We start from the raw sequence: 18922 nt of genomic DNA on the forward strand, positions 1-18922 counted from the left end.
ATACTGGGGACACTGGGACAGTCCATACTGGTGACACTGGTGACACTGGGACAGTCCATACTGGGGACACTGGTCCAGCCTATACTGGGAGCACTGGGGACCCCATCCCAGTCCATACTGGTGACACTGGGACAGTCCATACTGGTGGTACTGGTGACACTGGGACAGTCCATACTGGGGACACTGGGACAGCCCATACTGGTGACACTGGTGACACTCCATACTGGTGACACTGGGCCAGCCCATACTGGGGACACTGGGGACCCCCTCCCAGTCCATACTGGTGACACTGGGACAGCCCATACTGGTGACACTGGTGACACTGGGACAGCCCGTACTGGTGACACTGGTGACACTGGGACAGCCCATACTGGGGGCACTGGGGACACTGGGCCAGTCCATATTGGGGACACTGGTGACACTGGTCCAGCCCATACTGGGGGCACTGGGGACCCCATCCCAGTCCATACTGGTGACACTGGGACACTCCATATTGGGGACACTGGTGACACTGGGACAGTCCATACTGGTGACACTGGTGACACTGGTCCAGCCCATACTGGGGACCCCATCCCAGCCCATACTGGTGACACTGGGCCAGCCCATACGGGTGGCACTGTCCCCGCCCACCGCGGTGACGTCACCCAGCCCCTCAGCAGGCGGTGGCGGGGGGGGTGTGGCCACCGCGTTGTCACCTGTGCCACCTGCGCCCCACCTGTGCCCCACCTGTGCCCCACCTGTGCCCGGGCCAGCAAGTTCCTCTGGCAGATGCCACCGGAAGTGGCGATGCCACAGCGATGCCACAGCGATGTCACCAAGCAGAGGTGGCACTGTCCCCTCCCGCCTCAAGCGCCACCAGCGCGGGGGGGTGGGCGACCCTGGCGGGGGTCCTGCTGTCCCCGCTGTCCCCTTTGTCGCCGCTGTCCCTTTTATCCCTTCTGTCCCTCACTGTCCCCTCTATCCTCGTTGTCCCCTCACTGTCCCCTTTATCCCCGCTGTCCCTCCTTGTCCCCTCACTGTCCCCTTATCCCTTCTGTCCCTGTTGTCCCTCACTGTCCCCTCACTGTCCCCTCACTGTCCCCTCTGCCCCTCACTGTCCCCGCTGTCCCCTCACTGTCCCCGCTGTCCACTCACTGTCCCTGCTGTCCCCGGTGACCCTGCTGTCCCCTCACTGTCCCCTCTGCCCCTCACTGTCCCATCTGTCCCCTCACTGTCCCCTCACTGTCCCCTCACTGTCCCCTCTGCCCCACACTGTCCCCTCTCCCCCGCTGTCCCCTTTGTCCCCGTTGTCGCCGCTGTCCCCTCACTGTCCCCTCACTGTCCTCTCTGCCCCACACTGTCCCCTCTGCCCCACACTGTCCCCTCTGCCCCTCACTGTCCCATCTGTCCCCTCACTGTCCCCTCACTGTCCTCTCTGCCCCACACTGTCCCCTCTGCCCCACACTGTCCCCTCTGCCCCACACTGTCCCCTCTCCCCCGCTGTCCCCTTTGTCCCCATTGTCGGCGCTGTCCCCTCACTGTCCCCACACTGTCCCCTCTTCCCCGCTGTCCCCTTTGTCCCCGTTGTCGCCGCTGTCCCCTCCCGGCCGGATCCGGGCGGGAATTGCTGCGCCCTGACTCAGGCCGAGCCCAGCCGGAATTTCTGCCCGAGCCGCTCCTGCCTGGCCGCGATCCCGGCGATCCCAATCCTATAAATCGCGGGGAGGGAGGGGACCGAGCGGGGACAGGGCTGGGGACAGGGACGGGGACAGGGATGGAGCCGCTGGAGCTGCCCCGGGTAGGACTGGGGGGGATTGGGGTGGGATTGGGGTGGGAGTGGGATTGGGGTGGAATTGGGATTTTAGGGATGAGCCGGTCCTGATCTTGGATAAATCCCGGGAAGGGATGGGACAGGGAGGTGACAGGGATGGGACAGGGACAGGGACAGGGACAGGGACAGGGACAGGGATGGAGCCCTGTCCCCAGCCCCGGGTAGGACTGGGGTGGGATTTGGGTATGGGATTGGGATGGGATTGGGATTGGGGTGGAATTGGAATTGGGATCTTCGGGCTGCGCCGGTCCTGATCTTGGATAAATCCCGGGAAGGGATGGGACAGGGACCGGGACAGGGATAGGGACAGGGACAGGGACAGGGACAGGGACAGGGACAGGGACAGGGACAGGGATGGGGACAGGGACAGGGACAGGGACAAGGAGGGAAAAGGAGGGATTTGGGGTGGGGAGGGAGGTCCCAGTGTGGGCTGCAGTGGGGTCCCCAGTGTCCCCAGTGTCCCCAGTCCAGACTGCCTCAGTGTCCCCAATGTCCCCAGAGTCCCCAGGCCAGGCTGCCCTATGGTGTCCCCAAGGTGTCCCCAAGGTGTCCCTGGGATTCCATAGGATCCCCATGTCTCTGTGTCCCCAGGGTGTCCCCAAGGTGTCCCCATGGTGTCTCTGTCCCTGCAGGGTTCCCTCTCTGTGGTGTCCCTAGGAATGTCCCCAGGGTGTCCCCAAGGTGTCCCCATGGTGTCTCTGTCCCTGCAGGGTTCCCTTTCTGTGGTGTCCCCAGGGATGTCCCCAAGGTGTCCCCAGGGTGTCCCCAAGATGTCACTGTCCCCACGGGGTTCCTGCTGTTCCTTGGGGCTGGGGATGTCCCCAGGGTGTCCCCATGGTGTCCTCAAGGTGTCCTCATGGTGTCTCTGTCCCTGCGGGGTTCCCTTTCTGTGGTGTCCCCAGGGATGTCCCCGGGAATGTCCCCATGGTGTCCCCAGGGTATCCCCATGGTGTCCCCAAGGTGTCCCCAAGATGTCCCTGTCCCCACAGGGTTCCTGCTGTTCCTCAGGGCCGGGGATGTCCCCAGAGATGTCCCCAGGGATGTCCCCAGGATGTCCCCAGGGATGTCCCCAGGAATGTCCCCAGGGTGTCTCTGTCCCTGCAGGGTTCACCTCTCCGTGTTGTCCCCAGGGAATGTCCCCAGGGTGTCCCCAGGGTGTCCCTGGGAATGTCCCCAGGGTGTCCCCATGGTGTCCCTGTCCCCACAGGGTTCCTGCTGTTCCTCAGGGCCGGGGATGTCCCCAGAGATGTCCCCAGGGATGTCCCCAGGGATGTCCCCAGGGATGTCCCCGGGGGGCTGTGACGAGTGCGAGGCCTGGCTGGGCTCAGGGGGTGACCCTCAGTCGTGTCCCCATGGAGCCACCGGAGAGGGACGGAGCGCCGAGCAGCGAGGTATGGCGGGGTGGGACATCCCAGATCCCATTAATCCCAGATCCCAGATCCCAAATCCCAAATCCCAAATCCCATCCCAGATCCCAAATCCCAGATCCCAAATCCCATTCCCAATGACCTCTATCCTATTAATCCCAAATCCCATTCCCAACCATTCCATCCAAAATCCCATTCCCAAATCCCAAATCCCAAATCCCAAGTCCCATTCCCAAATCCCAAATCCCAAATCCCATCCTAAATCCCATCTCAGATCCCAAATCCCAAATCCCAAATCCCATCCCAATCCCATCCATCCCCCTGCTTTGGTGCCAAATCCCAAATCCCATCCCAGATCCCAAATCCCATTCCCAATGACCTCAATCCCAAATCCCAAATCCCATTCCCAACCATTCCAAAATCCCATTCCCAGATCCCAAATCCCATCCCAAATCCCAAATCCCAAATCCCATTCCCAATCCCATCCCAAATCCCATCCCAGATCCCAAATCCCAGATCCCAAATCCCAAATCCCAAATCCCAAATCCCAAATCCCATATCCCATTCCATCCAAAATCCCATTCCATCCAAAATCCCATTCCCAATCCCATATCCATTCCCAATCCCAATACCATCCCAAATCCCAAATCCCATATTCCATTCCATCCCAAATCTCATCCCAAATCCCAAATCCCATTAATCCCATTCCCAATCCCATTAACTCCAAATCCCAAATCCCAAATCCCAAATCCCATTCCCCCCTCCAGAGCCCCCGACGGAGGATGACATCTATTGCCGCTGCCTGTCCAAGACGCTGTGCCACACGGCCACCCCGGTCACCGTCGGCTTCTACGCGCCCTGCGGCCACCGCCTGGAGACCCTGCTGGACAAGGTCACCGGTGGGTCCGGCAGCGGGAATTCCGGGCGGGAATTAGTGGGAATTCTTAGCGGGAATTAGTGGGAATTATGGGGAATTATTGGGAATTGTTATTGGGAATTATGGGGAATTATTATCGGGAATTAGCAGGAATTATCAGGAATTATTATTGAGAATTAGCGGGAATTATGGGGAATTAGCAGGAATTCCTGTCGGGAATTATTGGGAACTATTGGGAATTATTATTGGGAATTCTTATTGGGAATTAGCGGGAACTCTTATCGGGAATTCTTATCGGGAATTATGGGGAATTATCGGGAATTATTATCAGAAATTATGGGGAATTATGGGGAATTATTATTGGGAATTCTTATCAGGAATTAGTGGGAATTATCAGGAATTATTATCGGGAATTCTTATCAGGAATTAGCAGGAATTAGTGGGAATTATCAGGAATTATTATCGGGAATTATCAGAAATTATTATTGGGAATTCTTATCAGGAATTAGCAGGAATTAGTGGGAATTATCAGGAATTATTATGGGGAATTATGGGCAATTATTGGGAATTCTTATCAGGAATTATCGGGAATTAGTGGGAATTCTTATCAGGAATTATCGGGAATTATGGGCAATTATCGAGAATTCTTATTGGGAATTATCGAGAATTACGGGGAATTATCGGGAATTTGGGATTGGGAATGTGAGATCCCCTGAGGATATTCCCATGGAGCAGGGAATGGATTTGGGGTTGTCTGTCCTGAGTGTTGTCTCCTGGTGACTCGGGAATTCAGCAGAATCGCAATCCCAAATTCCATTCCCAATCCCAAATCCCATCCATTCCAGCTCAATCCAATCCAGTCCAACTGGACTTCCCACCCCAAATGCCACTCCAACCCCAAATCCCAAATCCTGAATCCCATCTCCTATCCCAAATTCCGTCCCAAATTATATCCCATTCCAACCCAACCCAACGCAATCCAATTCATTCCAATCGAATCCAATCCAATCCAACCCAACCCAACTTGTATTCCCACCCCAAATGCCAATCCACCCCAAAACCCAGTCCCAGTCCCAAATCCCATCCCAACCCAGTCCCAAATCCCATCCCAATCCAATCCAATCCAACCCAATCCCAAATCCAATCCAATCCAACCCAATCCAATCCAATCCAACCCAATTTGTATTCCCACCCCAAATGCCACTCCAACCCCAAATCCCATTCCCAGTCCCAAATCCCATCCCAAGTCCCATCCCATCCCATCCCAATCCAATCCAACCCATCCCATCCCATCCCAATCCAATCCAACCCAATCCAACCCATCCCATCCCAATCCAATCCAACCCAATCCAACCCAACCCAACCCAATCCAATCCAATCCAATCTAATCCAACCCAACCCAACCCAACTTGCCTTCCCACCCCAAACGCCACTCCAACCCCAAATCCCAAATCCCGAATCCCATCTCCCATCCCAAATTCCATCCCAAATTATATCCCATTCCATCCCATCCCATCCATCCCATCTATTCCAATCCAACCCAATCCAACTCAATCAAATTCAATCCAATCTAATCCAACCCAACCCAACCCAACTTGCCTTCCCACCCCAAATGCCACTCCAACCCCAAATCTCAAATCCCATTCCCAGTCGCAGATCCCATTCCCAGTCCCAAATCCTATCCCAACGCAACCCAACCCAACCCAACCCAACTTGCCTTCCCACCCCAAACGCCACTCCAACCCCCAATCCCAACCCCGGCTCCCATCCGCAGCTTTCATGCGGGAGGAGATGGCGCAGCGCGAAGCCGCCGAGCTGCTGCGGGGTCACCGCAAGCCGCGCAGCCCCCACGGCTGGGGCCTCCTGGAGGCCCTGTGGCTGCTGGCCTTCTACGAGCCCGTGGTCACCGAGGGCCACCTGCGCCGGAAAAACATGGAGTTCATCTTCATCCGCTTCAGCGCCTGGGAATTCGCCGGCTGCGACAAACTCTGGGCCGGCCTGGTGACCACGCTGTGCCACCGCATCCGGCAGCACTTCGGCGCCCTGCCGCTCAGCGTCTTCCACGTGATGGGCTCGCGGCCGCGCTTCGCCTCCGGCTTCTCGCAGCGGGAGTGGATCCTGAAGACGGGGACGTGCCTGCGGCTCTGGGGGCTGCTGCTGGTGCTGGGGGTGGGCATCGCCATCCTGCTGGTGGCGCTGCTGGTGCCCGGCATCAAGGAGCACCGCGCCCTCAAGGTGGTGGGCAGCGCCGTGGCCTCGCTGTCCGGCTCCAGCCTGGTGCTGGGAGCTCTGTCCATCCTCAAGAACTTCCTGGTGAGCGAGAAGAAGAAGATCGAGCGGCTGACCAACAGCGAGAGGTTCGCCGGGCAGTTGGGCTTCATGAGCAAGATCCGCGAGGAGGTGGAGGTGCTGGTGGACTTCCTGGCGTTCATGGAGGTGTTCGAGCGCCGGCGGCTGCGCGTGGTGATGGAGATCACCAGCCTGGACCTGTGCTACCCCGAGAAGGTGGCCGGCGTGTTCAACGCCATGGCCACGCTGCTGTCGGACGCCAACGCCCCCTTCATCTTCCTGCTGGCCGTGGACCCCAGCGTCATCGTGCCGTGCCTGGAGCAGACGGGCTGCATGAAGGGCCTGGCGGACAACGGCTACCTCTACCTGAACCGCGCCGTCACGCTGCCCTTCTCCATCCCCGAGACCGGCGCTCGCTCCCGCCTGCGCAGCGTCGAGGCGGCCATCCAGACCCGCGAGGACCTCCTCTACCGCATCATCACCGCCAACGTGGCCAAAACCCGCGGCAACCAGCCGGCCGTTCCGGGCTGGAAGGAGGCGGATTCCGAGGCGGTGGCGTGGATCCACGAGGCGTTCCGGTGCCTCCACGACGGCGCCGACGTTCTGTCGCGCTACCTCCCCGACAACGGCGCCAACGTCCGGCGCATCGTCAACACCATCCCCATCACGCTGCGGCTGCTGCTGCACCGCTCCGGCGCCGCCGGCGTCCTGTCCCCTCGCGCCGCCGCCGCCTGGGTGGTGCTGGCCGACCGCTGGCCCTGCCGCCTCAGCTGGACGCTGCAGTGCCTGGAGGACGCCGGGCAGGGAGTGGCCGCGGTTGATCCGGCCGGCAAATCCCTCTGGAGCATCTTCCAGGAGAACGTGGCCGAGCTGAGCGCCCTGAAGCAGCCGTTGGGGAACGTGTTGAGTTTGGATGGAGATCCCGAGCTTTTCCACACTTTCCTGGCTCGGGATTTCCCGTTCAGCGCCGGCGACGCGCGGGAGCTGCTGGGCGCGACGGTGAACTTGGACCATTCCATCCGGCACAAGATGGGATTGCTCCGCGGCTTGGGGCGCCTCGGCAAGGCGGCGGCGGCGCCGGTGTCCCGCGGGGTGCAGTGTCCCTGTCCCCCGTGATTCCCGGGAATGGGGTCGGGATCGGGATTGGGATTGGGATCAGGATTGGGATTGGACACCCCCCGGGTGGTTTGGGATCTGTGTGGGGACAAGGAATTGGGGAATTCCTGGCTTTTGGTCCTGGATTTTGTCACTGGGAGAAACTGGTGAGGACTGGGATGATCCAGGGGACAATTCCAGCTTTTAATTCCCAGGATTTTGTCACTGGGATGCTCCAGGGGACAATTCCAGCTTTGAATTCCTGGATTTTTTCACTGGGAGATGCTGGAAGGGACTGGGATGATCCAGGGGACAATTCCAGGTTTTAATTCTCAGGATTCTGTCACTGGGAGAAACTGGTGAGGACTGGGATTGTCCAGGGGACAATTCCAGCTTTTAATTCCCAGGATTTTGTCGCTGGGATGATCCAGGGGACAATTCCAGGTTTCAATTCCCAGGATTTTGTCACTGGGATGATCCAGGGGACAATCCCAGGTTTGAATTCTCAGGATTCTGTCACTGGGAGAAACTGGTGAGGACTGGGATGATCCAGGGGACAATTCCAGCTTTTAATTCCCAGAATTTTGTCACTGGGATGATCCAGGGGACAATTCCAGCTTTCAATTCCCAGGATTTTGTCACTGGGATGATCCAGGGGACAATTCCAGCTTTGAATTCCCAGGATTTTGTCATTGGGATGATCCAGAGGACAATTCCAGCTTTTAATTCCCAGATTTTGTCACTGGGATGATCCAGGGGACAATTCCAGCTTTGAATTCCCAGGATTTTGTCACTGGGATGATCCAGGGGACAATTCCAGCTTTGAATTCCCAGGATTTTGTCACTGGGATGATCCAGGGGACAATTCCAGGTTTTAATTCCCAGGATTTTGTCACTGGGATGATCCAGGGGACAATTCCAGCTTTCAATTCCCAGAATTTTGTCACTGGGATGATCCAGGGGACAATTCCAGCTTTTAATTCCCAGGATTTTGTCACTGGGACTGTCGGAGGAGGTCGGGAAGCCTTGGAATATTTTTTTTTCTCCATCCCTGTTACTAAGCACCAACTATCCAGGTGATTAAAGCCATCAACTCTTTTGTAAGAGACAAAAGGTGTGCTGGGCAGGGCAGGGGAAGGCAGGAGGTTGAGGAACTTTGGAATATTTTTTTTTCTCCATCCCTGTTACTAAGCAACCAATATCTGTGTGATTAAAGCCATCAACTCTTTTGTAAGAGACAAAAGGTGTGCTGGGCAGGGCAGGGGAAGGCAGGAGGTTGGGGAATTTGGAATATTTTTTTTCCTCCATCCCTGTTACTAAGCACCAAATCGCTGGCTGATTAAAGCCATCAACTCTTTTGTAAAAGTCCAAAAGCTGTGCTGGGCAGGGCAGGGGAAGGCAGGAACCAGCGGTTGGAACTGGAACTCTAGGAGGAGAAGCTGCTCTTTGCTTCAGGCTGTGACTGCAGGAAAATCCAACTGTTCCCTGTCTTCTCCTCCTGGCTGGGTGAGCTTTGACTCAACCTTTTTCCCCACTGGGAGTGAATGTTTTCCCGGCTGTGTTTTCTCGCAGCAGCTGTCGGGAAATCCGGCTGTCCCTGCCCTGCCGCACGAGACCGCGGCGTCTGCTGTCGATGCCTGATGGGTTTTTTGTCCTTTTTCATTAGACTTCTATACCCTTTTCTATATCCTTTTTGCCCTTTTCCCATTCCTGTTCTTTTCTCTCCCTGTATTTTCACCCTTTTCCCATTCCTGTACTTTTCACTCCCTAAATCTCAGCCCCACATGTTTATAACCCTCGTGCTCCGGCCTTGTTCAGAATTTTTTGGAGAAGACGAAACAATCTCTTTACCCTTTTCCCATTCCTGTACTTTTCTCTCCCTGTATCTTTACCCTTTCCCATTCCTGTACTTTTCACTCCCTGTATCTTAGCCCCACATGTTTATAACTCCTCGTGCTCCAGCCTTGTTCAGAATTCTTTGGAGAACACAAAAAATCCCCACAATCTCCAGAACATGAGGCACCAACCTTGAAAGAACCTCATCCCTGGGACATGTTTTTGTAAACTAAGTTGTGACCTTTTCGGGGAGAGGTAATTAGAATAAGAGGGCAATTACTTCATTTGTTAGGTGTCCCATTGGGAAATTTTAGATAATTATGCTAATTGGTGAGGTCCATAAATTGTACACTCGTTGTACTGGGAGGTTCTGGTCGTCGTGGTGCACCTGGAATCCTATTAAACCAAAATAATATCCTTTTTCCTACACGACGTGTCTGTGTCTCAAATGGTTCACCAGCATTTTTAGGCATCGCTGTGACTGCGGAGTCCCTGTGGACCCCAGCAGAGTCCCTGTCACCTCGCTGAGTCCCTGTCACCAGACAGGTGACAGGGAGTCCCAGACATTGCTGTCACCTCGCTGCAGAGTCCCTGTCACCTCGCTGAGTCCCTGTCACCAGACAGGAGTCCCAGACATTGCTGTCACCTCGCTGCGGAGTCCTTCACACCTCGCTGAGTCCCTGTCACCAGACAGGAGTCCCAGACACCGCTGTCACCTCGCTGCAGAGTCCCTGTCACCTCGCTGAGTCCCTGTCACCAGACAGGAGTCCCAGACACTGCTGTCACCTCGCTGCAGAGTCCTTGTCACCTCGCTGGCTAGCCGGGGAGAGCGTCGGGGGGGTTGGGTACATTTAGAATTTCTTCCCATTCCTGTTACTGAGCAACAAATAGTTGGGTGTTTAGAGCCATCAAGTCTTTTGTAAAAGACAAAAGGTGTGCTTGGGCGGGGCAGGGTGAGGGAAGAGCTGTCTGTTGGAATTGGCTTTCATGGTTTGGACGCTGAGAGGAGAGGCTGCTCTTTGCTTTTCGGCTGCGACCAGAGGAAATCCAACTGTGCCCTGGTTTTTTTTTTCTTCTCCTGGCTGGGTGAGCTTTGATTCAACTTTTTTCCCACTGGGAAAGGGCACGTTTCCCCAGGATGCATTTTCCCGGGAGAGTCCGGCTGCCTCTGCTGCCTGCCCCTGCCCTCTGCCGCACGAGACCGCGGCGTCTGCTGCGACTGCAGAAATCTTTGCTACCTCGCTGGCCGGGGAGAGAGAGAGAGAGAGAGAGCCGGCGCCCGTCCCTGCTGCCCTGCTTTCTGCCGCTCCGAGCTGCTTCGCTGCCCTCCGTGCTTCTCAGCCTGCCCGTCATTGCAGCTGCCTGACTCTGCGCCGCAGCGCCTCCTGCAGGCGTTCAGGAGTCATTGCATCTGAACTGACCCTGCACCACCTGCAGCCATTCAGGAGTCATTGCATCTCACCTGACCCTGCGCCACAGCGCCTCCTGCAGCAACTCAAGAGTCATTGCATCTCACCTGACCCTGCGCCACAGCGCCTCCTGCAGCCATTCAGGAGTCATGGCATCTGAACGGACCCTGCACCACCTGCAGCCATTCAGGAGTCATTGCATCTGACCCTGCGCCACAGCGCCACCTGTAGCCATTCGGGAGTCATCACACCTGCCCTGACCCTACGCCACAGCGTCACCTGCAGTCGCTCAGGAGTCATTGCACCTGACTCTGCGCCACAGCGCCTCCTGCAGCCGTTCAGGAGTCATTGCATCTGAACTGACCCTGCACCACCTGCAGCCATTCAGGAGTCATTGCATCTGACCCTGAGCCACAGCGCTACCTGTAGCCATTTGGGAGTCATTGCATCTGACCCTGAGCCACAGCGTACTTGCTGCCGCTCGGCAGTCATTGCATCTGAACTGACCCTGAGCCACAGCGACACCTGCAGCCGTTCAGGAGTCATTGCATCTGAACTGACCCTGCACCACCTGCAGCCATTCAGGAGTCATTGCATCTGAACTGACCCTGTGCCACAGCGTCACTTGCTGCCATTCAGGAGTCATTGCATCTGAACGGACCCTGCACCACCTGCAGCCATTCAGGAGTCATTGCATCTGACCCTGAGCCACAGCGCCTCCTGTAGCCATTCGGGAGTCATCACACCTGCCCTGACCCTATGTCACAGCGTCACCTGCAGTCGCTCAGGAGTCATTGCACCTGACTCTGCGCCACAGCGCCTCCTGCAGCCGTTCAGGAGTCATTGCATCTGAACGGACCCTGTGCCACCTGCAGCCATTCAGGAGTCATTGCCTCTCACCTGACCCTGCGCCACAGCGCCTCCTGTAGCCATTCAGGAGTCATCGCACCTGACCCTGCGCCACAGCGCTACCTGCAGCCATTCAGGAGTCATTGCACCTGACCTGCCTGGCCAGGGGCTCAACAGCGCCCCTGCTGCCTGCAACCATCATTACACCACATGGGAAATCACTCAGCAGCTCAAAAAGTCATCTGCCATTGGTTTCTGGTTCTATTTGTGGTTGTTATTATTATTGTTATTGCTTGTTTATCGGTACTAGAAACAAACTGTTATTCCTTTTTTCCCCATACCTTTGCCTGAAAACTTTTGATTTTCAAAATTAAAATAATTTGGAGGGAGGGGAAAAATCACATTCTCTGTCCTAAGGGAGAGTCCAACCTCTCTTAGCAGCTCCTGTCTTTCAAACTGAGACATTCACTCCCAAAATCCAATTCCCCCGAAATCCATCCATCCACTCCCAAACAAGCCGGAATTTCGGGATGAGCCCCCAGAAAGAGGGGGCTGGTGACGAATGCAGAATTCCTTTAATTAGAAAACAGCCGTTTAACAAAAATTCCACGACGGGGGGGGGAAAAAAAGAACGAAGGGAAAACACACACAACAAAAAAAAATAAAACCAAAAGAAAGGGAGGAAAAGACGGAAATCAAACCCCAAACACCAGCGAAAATTCCCAGCCGGAATGTCGGGAAGATCCCTCCGGAATTCCATCCCCCAGCCAGGCCCTGCAGCTCCCTGAAAGATTTTATTGCACTTGAGAAAGAAAAGCGACCCCCGTGGGATTTCCCTGGGAATTCCAGGAATTCCGGGAATTCCGGGCTGGGAAATTCCCGGATTTTCCCCCCTCTGGAAGTTTGGGATGAGCCCAGAAGGAATTCCAGCATTCCCCCCACCCGACCTCTCTCTCTCCCCTTTTCCAACTCCTCCCTGGTTTTTCCCGGCTGGTGATAAATAGAAATGGGAAAAAAGGGGAAAAAAGGGGAAAAAAAAGGGGAAAAAGAGGGAAAAAAAGGGGAAAAAAAAGGGGGAAAAATTCCCGAAGAAAGGAAAATACGAAAAAAACCCAAAAGAACCAGAAGGAAGGGAAATTAAAAATAAATAAACCATGTATCCCAGAATTCCTTAGGGACAGAATTCCCGCTGCTCCGACCCTTTCCGCTGCCTGTAGTGTCTCGGGCGGGAATTTGGGATCCTGGGACAGCTTTCCGGATCCTTCCCTGCCCCTTCCTTCCTTCCCCATTCCGGGAAAAGCCGGGAGAAAAGTCAGGAAAAATCCGTTTTGTTTTTTTATAGATCTCCGAGAGAAAAGTCCCGAAAGTTCGCCGAGGTTTGGTTGGAGTGGGAAGAGGGAAAAGCCTTGGTGGCTTCCGACCTGCGGGGAGGGAGGAGAGAGGGATGGAATTCCCGGATATTCCCAAATATTCCTGGATATTCCCAGATATTCCCAGGCCCAGGAGGGTGTGGAATTCCCAGACATTCCCAGATATTCCCAAATATTCCCAGATATTCCCAAATATTCCCAAATATTCCTGGATTTTCCCAGATATTCCCAGGCCCAGGAGGGTGTGGAATTCCCAGATATTCCCAGATATTCCCAAATATTCCCAGATATTCCCAAATATTCCCAGATATTCCCATATTCCTGGATTTCCCAGCCCTGGGAGGGTGTGGAATTCCAGGATATTCCCAGATATTCCCAAATATTCCCAGATATTCCCAAATATTCCCAGATATTCCCATATTCCTGGATTTCCCAGCCCTGGGAGGGTGTGGAATTCCCGGATATTCCCAGATATTCCCGTATATTCCTGGATTTCTGAGCCCTGGGAGGGTGTGCAATTCCCACATATTCCCAGATTTCCCGGATATTCCCAAATTTCCCAGATATTCCCAAATATTCCCAGATTTCCCAGATATTCCCACCTTTCCCAGCCCCGGGAGGGTGTGGAATTCCCAGATATTCCCAGATATTCCTGGATATTCCCAGATATTCCTGAATTTCCCAGATATTCCCAGATATTCCCAGATTTCCCAGCCCCGGGAGGGTGTGGAATTCCCAGATATTCCCAGATATTCCCAGATATTCCCAAATATTCCCAAATCTCCCAGATTTCCCAGATATTCCCAGATTTTCCACGTATTCCTGGATATTCCTGCATATTCCCAGATATTCCTGGATTTCCCAGATATTCCAAGATTTCCCAAATTTCCCAGATATTCCCAGATATTCCCACCTTTCCCAGCCCCGGGAGGGTGTGCAATTCCCAAATACTCCCAGATATTCCCAGATTCCCAGATTTCCGCGGCGTTCCCGGCGTTCCGGGGCAGAATTCCCGGTTTTTCCCGGCGCTCTCACCTGCGCTCAGAGCGGCTCAGGCGCCGTGTCCAGGCTGGCGTCGAGGAGCAGCTCCTGCAGCTCCTGCAGCTCCTGCAACTCCTGCAGCTCCTGCAGCTCCTGCAGCTCCTTCTTGGAGCAGCTCAGCTCTGCGGGAACACTGACATGGAACATTCCGGAACAATTCCCACCTTTTCCCGCTGCTTTTCCCCGGATTTTTAACCCCGTGGATTTGGGATCTCATGCCTTGGGAATTTGGGATTTCAACCCTCGGGAATTTGGGATCTCAGAAAACTCAGGAATTTGAGATCTCAGAACTCTCGGAAATTCACAATCTCAAAACCTTCAGGAATTCGGGATCTCAACCCTTGGGAATTTGGGATCTCAGAAAACTCAGGAATTTGGGATATCAGAACCCTCAGGAATTCGGGATATCAGAACCCTCGGGAATTACAATCTCAAAACTCTTGGGAATTTGGGATATCAGAACCCTCAGGAATTCGGGATCTCAACCCTTGGGAATTCAGGATCTCAACCCTTGGGAATTTGGGATCTCAGACCCCTCAAGAATTCGGGAATCCAGGATCTCAGACCCCTCAGGAATTCGGGATCTCAACCCTCAGGAATTCGGGAATCCAGGATCTCAGACCCCTCAGGAATTCGGGATCTCAGACCCCTCAGGAATTTGGGAATTCGGGATCTCAGAAACCTTGGGAATTCGGGATCTCAACCTTCAGGAATTCAGAATCTCAAAACCCTTGGGAATTCGGGATCTCAGAACCCTCAGGAATTCGGGAATTCCGGACTCTCACCGTGCTCGGCGGCGCACATTCCCGTTTTCCCCTCTCCCTCCGGCCCCGGCTCCGGCAGCGCCCGAGCGAAATCCGCCTTCAGCCCGTTGGGCAGCGGCGAATCCCGGGAGGAATTCCCGGCGCACGGAATTCCCTCGGCTCCGTTGGCCCGGGAGGGCGGGAGTTCGGGAATTGGGGCGGGAGCTGGGCTGGGGAGAGCGGGAATGGCCTTGGATCCGTCGGGAACGGCCTTGGATCCGTCGGGAATGATCCCAGATCCGTCGGGAACGGCCTTGGATCCGTCGGGAACGATCCCAGATCCGTCGGGAATAACTCCGAATCCATCGGGAATTGTCCCAGTTCCATCGGGAATAACTCCGGATCCATCGGGAATTGTCTTGGATCCATCAGGAATTGTCTTGGATCCATCGGGAACAACTCTGGATCCATCGGGAACGGCTCCAGATCCTTTAGGAATTGCCCCGGATCCATCGGGAATGAACCCAGATCCACCGGGAATCGCCTTGGATCCATCGGGAACTGTCTTGGATACATCGGGAATAACTCCAGATCCTTTAGGAATTGCCTTGGATCCATCGGGAATCGCCTTGGATCCATCAGGAATTGTCTTGGATCCATCGGGAACAACTCTGTATCCATCAGGAATTGTCTTGGATCCTTCAGGAATAACTCTGGATCCGTCAGGAACGGCTCCAGATCCTTTAGGAATCACCTTGGATCCATCAGGAATCGTCTTGGATCCATCGGGAATCGTCTTGGATCCATCGGGAATAACTCTGGATCCATGGGGAATTGCCCCAGATCCATCGGGAACGATCCCAGATTTCTCGGGAACAACTCCAGATCCATCGGGAATTGCCTTGGATCCGTCGGGAACGGCTCCAGATCCTTTAGGAATTGCCCCGGATCCATCGGGAACGATCCCGGATTTCTCGGGAACAACTCCAGATCCATCGGGAATTGTCTTGGATCCGTCGGGAATAACTCCGGATCCTTCAGGAACAACCCCAGATCCGTCGGGAATGGCGCCGGATTTCTCGGGAACGACCCCAGATTTCTCAGAAACGACCCCGGATCCGTCGGGAACGCTCCCAGATTTCTCAGGAATGACCCCGGATCCGTCGGGAACAATCCCGGATTTCTTGGGAACGTCGCCGGCCGCCTCGGGAACGTTCTCCACCCGAGTCACCACGAAGACCTTGTGGCCTCTGCCGGGGCTGGAGACGGAAATCCTGCGCTCGGCGCTGGAATTCCCGGAATTCCCAGAACTCCCAGAACTCCCGGAATTCCCGGAAGATTCCGAGGGTCGGGATGGAGTCAAATCCTCCTTCCCATCCGGCTGCTCCTCCTCCTCCTCCTCCTCGGTGTCCGAGCTGGAATCTCCGGCCGGAGCGACATTCCCGTTTTCCTCCGGAGCTGGGGAAGCATTGCCAGCCTCGGGATCTTCGTCGGGATCGTCGTTGGGATTTTCCGTTCCGGAAATTTCCGCCATGGAGGAGGAATGCTGCAGCTGCTGCTCCTTCTCCTCCTTCTCCTTGGCCAGGATGAAATTCCGCTTGCAGCCGTTCTGGATTTCGGCCAGCAGAGCTTTCTGGGTCTCCAGGAAGCTCTTGACCTGCGGGGAAAAGTTTGGGAATGGCGGGAAAAGTTTGGGAATGTTGGGAAAAGATTTGGGAAATGTTGGGAAAAGTTTGGGAATGGTGGGAAAAAAATTGGGGAATGTTGGCAAAAGTTTGGGAATAGCAAGAAAAATTTTAGGAAAAAGTTTGGGAATGTCAGGAAAAATTTTTGGAAAAAATTTGGGAATGTCAGGAAAAATTTTAGGAAAAAGTTTGGGAATGTCAGGAAAAATTTTGGGAAAAAGTTTGGGAATGTCAGGAAAAATTTTGGGAAAAAGTTTGGGAATGTCGGGAATGGCGGGAAAATCTCAGTGGGAAAATTCCATCAGGAAAATCCTATTGGGAAAATCCCGTCAGGAAAATCTCATTGGAAAAATCCCATCAGGAAAATCCTGGTGGGAAAATTCCATTGGGAAAATTCCATCAGGAAAATCCCGTCGGGGAAAAATTTTGTGGGAAAAAGTTTGGGAATGTTGGGAAAAGTTTGGGAATGGCAGGAAAATCCCCGTGGGAAAAATCCCGGTGGGAAAAATCCTGGTGGGAAAAATTTTGGGAATGTCAGGAAAAGTTTTGGGAATGGTGGGAAAAAATTTTGGGAATGGTGGGAAAATCTTGGTGGGAAAAATCCCATTGGAAAAATCTCAGTGAGAAAAATCCTGGTGGGAAAATTCCATTGGGAAAATTCCATCGGGAAAATCCCATCAGGGAAAAATTTTGGGAATGTTGGGAAAATCCCACTGGGAAAAATCCCGTTGGGGAAAAATTTTGTGGGAAAAATTTTGGGAATGTTGGGAAAAGTTTGGGAATGTGGGAAAAATCTCATCAGGAAAATCCTGTTGGGAAAATCCCATCAGGGGAAAAATTTTGTGGGAAAAATTTTGGGAATGTCGGGAGGATTTGGGGTTTTTATCAAAAAATGGGATTTTTTTCCCATTGGGATTGGATCCCCCAAAACCCCAATGGTGGGAATACAAAGGATTGGATCTTGAAAATTCCCAAAATTCCCGGAGATTCCCAAAAATTCTCAGAGCCACGGAGGACCTGTTATCCCACAAATTTTCAATTCCCAGAAAAAGTGCAAATTTGAGAAAAAATCTGGAATATCCATCCTTAAAAATGGGATTTTCCCACCAGGAAAAAACCAACAAATCCAAGGAAAAATCTGGAATATCCACCCTTAAAAATGGAATTTTCCCACCAGGAAAAAACCAATAAATCCAAAGAAAAACCTTAAAAATGGACTTTTCCCACCAGGAAAAATGGCAAATCCAAGGAAAAACCTGGAATATCCACATCTTAAAATGGACTTTTCCCATCAGGAAAAACCTGGAATATCCACCCTTAAAAATGGACTTTTCTCCCCAGGAAAAAAACAATAAATCCAAAGAAAAACCTTAAAAATGGATTTTTCCCATCAGGAGACAATCCCAGGAAGAAGAAAAACAAAACCAGGAATCTCTGGAAATTCCCACCACCCGGAATTCCCAAATTTCCCCCAAATCCCGGGAATTCTGGGCTCATCCAACCTTAAAAATGGACTTTTCTCACCAGGAAAAAAACAACAAATCCAAGGAAAAATCTGGAATATCCACCCTTAAAAATGGACTTTTCCCACCAGGAAAAAACAACAAATCCAAGGAAAAACCTTAAAAATGGATTTTTCCAACAAGGAGAAATAGAAAATCCAAGGAAAAATCTGGAATATCCACCCTTAAAAATGGACTTTTCCCACCAGGAAAAACCAACAAATCCAAGGAAAAATCTGGAATATCCACCCTTAAAATGGACTTTTCCCATGAGGGAAAAAACAATAAATCCAAGGAAAAACCTGGAATATCCACCTTTAAAAATGGACTTTTCCCACCAGGAATCTCCGGAAATTCCCACCACCCAACCCACGGCAATTCCCACACCCGGAATTCCCAAATTTCCCCAAATCCCGGGAATTCCAACACTCATCCAACCTTACAAATGGACTTTTCTCACCACGAAAAACTGCAAATCCAGGGAAAAAATTGGCAAATCCAAGGAAAAACCTGGAATATCCACCTTTAAAAATGGATTTTTCCCACCAGGAAAAAACCAATAAATCCAAGGAAAAATCTGGAATATCCAACCTTAAAAATGGACTTTTCCCACCAGGAAAAATCTGGAATATCCACCCTTAAAAATGGACTTTTCCCAGCAGGAAAAATGGAAAATCCCAGGAAAAACCTGGAATTTTTCCCACCAGGAAGAAGAAAAACACCACCGAGAATCTCTGGAAATTCCCACCACCCACCCCACAGCGATTCCCGCTCCCAGAATTCCCAAATTTCCCTAAATCCCGGGAATTCCAACACTCATCCAACCTTAAAAATGGACTTTTCTCACCACGAAAAACTGCAAATCCAGGGAAAAAATTGGCAAATCCAAGGAAAAACCTGGAATGTCCACCCTTAAAAATGGACTTTTCCCACCAGGAAAAGAAGAAAAACAAAACCAGGAATCTCCGGAAATTCCCATCACCCGGAATTCCCGAATTTCCCCCAAATCCCAGGAATTCTGGGCTCATCCAACCTTAAAAATGGACTTT

At 53.1% G+C, this 18922-nt stretch overlaps 2 protein-coding genes and 1 long non-coding RNA gene across 3 annotated transcripts in view; 1 reads left to right on the forward strand and 2 right to left on the reverse strand.

The window, feature by feature from the left end:
• The first annotated feature begins 2941 nt into the window (after positions 1–2941).
• Positions 2942–7490, forward strand: NKPD1 (NTPase KAP family P-loop domain containing 1). Its single transcript, XM_085044060.1, has 3 exons — positions 2942–3201; positions 3945–4076; positions 5829–7490. Exons 1-3 carry the CDS (start codon positions 2997–2999, stop codon positions 7457–7459), a joined length of 1968 nt encoding a protein of 655 aa, XP_084900186.1. The 5' UTR covers positions 2942–2996; the 3' UTR covers positions 7460–7490.
• A 4565-nt stretch (positions 7491–12055) lies between these two features.
• Positions 12056–14004, reverse strand: LOC146424012 (uncharacterized). The gene is made up of 2 exons (XR_014847151.1): positions 13938–14004; positions 12056–12953 (listed from the first exon to the last, which is right to left on the reverse strand). It is a non-coding gene; the product is annotated as an uncharacterized LOC146424012 (long non-coding RNA).
• Positions 14005–14006: 2 nt separating this feature from the next.
• The window catches only part of PPP1R37 (protein phosphatase 1 regulatory subunit 37), a gene marked incomplete at its 3' end in the record, with an annotated part of 35551 nt that continues 30635 nt past the window's right edge, over positions 14007–18922 (reverse strand). The window contains exons 13-14 of the mRNA XM_085044015.1: positions 14729–16361; positions 14007–14065 (exon numbers count right to left, since the gene is read on the reverse strand). Coding sequence (XP_084900141.1) covers positions 14007–14065; positions 14729–16361 — 1692 coding nt within the window. The remainder of the gene's footprint in view (positions 14066–14728; positions 16362–18922) is intronic.

This window comes from Lichenostomus cassidix, unplaced genomic scaffold, assembly GCF_008360975.1.
Source record: "Lichenostomus cassidix isolate B80296 unplaced genomic scaffold, HeHo_3.0 HiC_scaffold_35, whole genome shotgun sequence".
Classification (NCBI taxonomy): Eukaryota; Metazoa; Chordata; class Aves; order Passeriformes; family Meliphagidae; genus Lichenostomus; species Lichenostomus cassidix.

Coding starts and splice junctions, on each gene's coding strand:
- NKPD1 (XM_085044060.1), top strand. CDS start 2,997: ATGGTGTCCCTGTCCCCACAGGGTTCCTGCTGTTCCTCAGGGCCGGGG. Junction 3,202..3,944: donor ACGGAGCGCCGAGCAGCGAG/GTATGGCGGGGT, acceptor TCCCCCCTCCAG/AGCCCCCGACGGAGGATGAC. Junction 4,077..5,828: donor CCTGCTGGACAAGGTCACCG/GTGGGTCCGGCA, acceptor TCCCATCCGCAG/CTTTCATGCGGGAGGAGATG.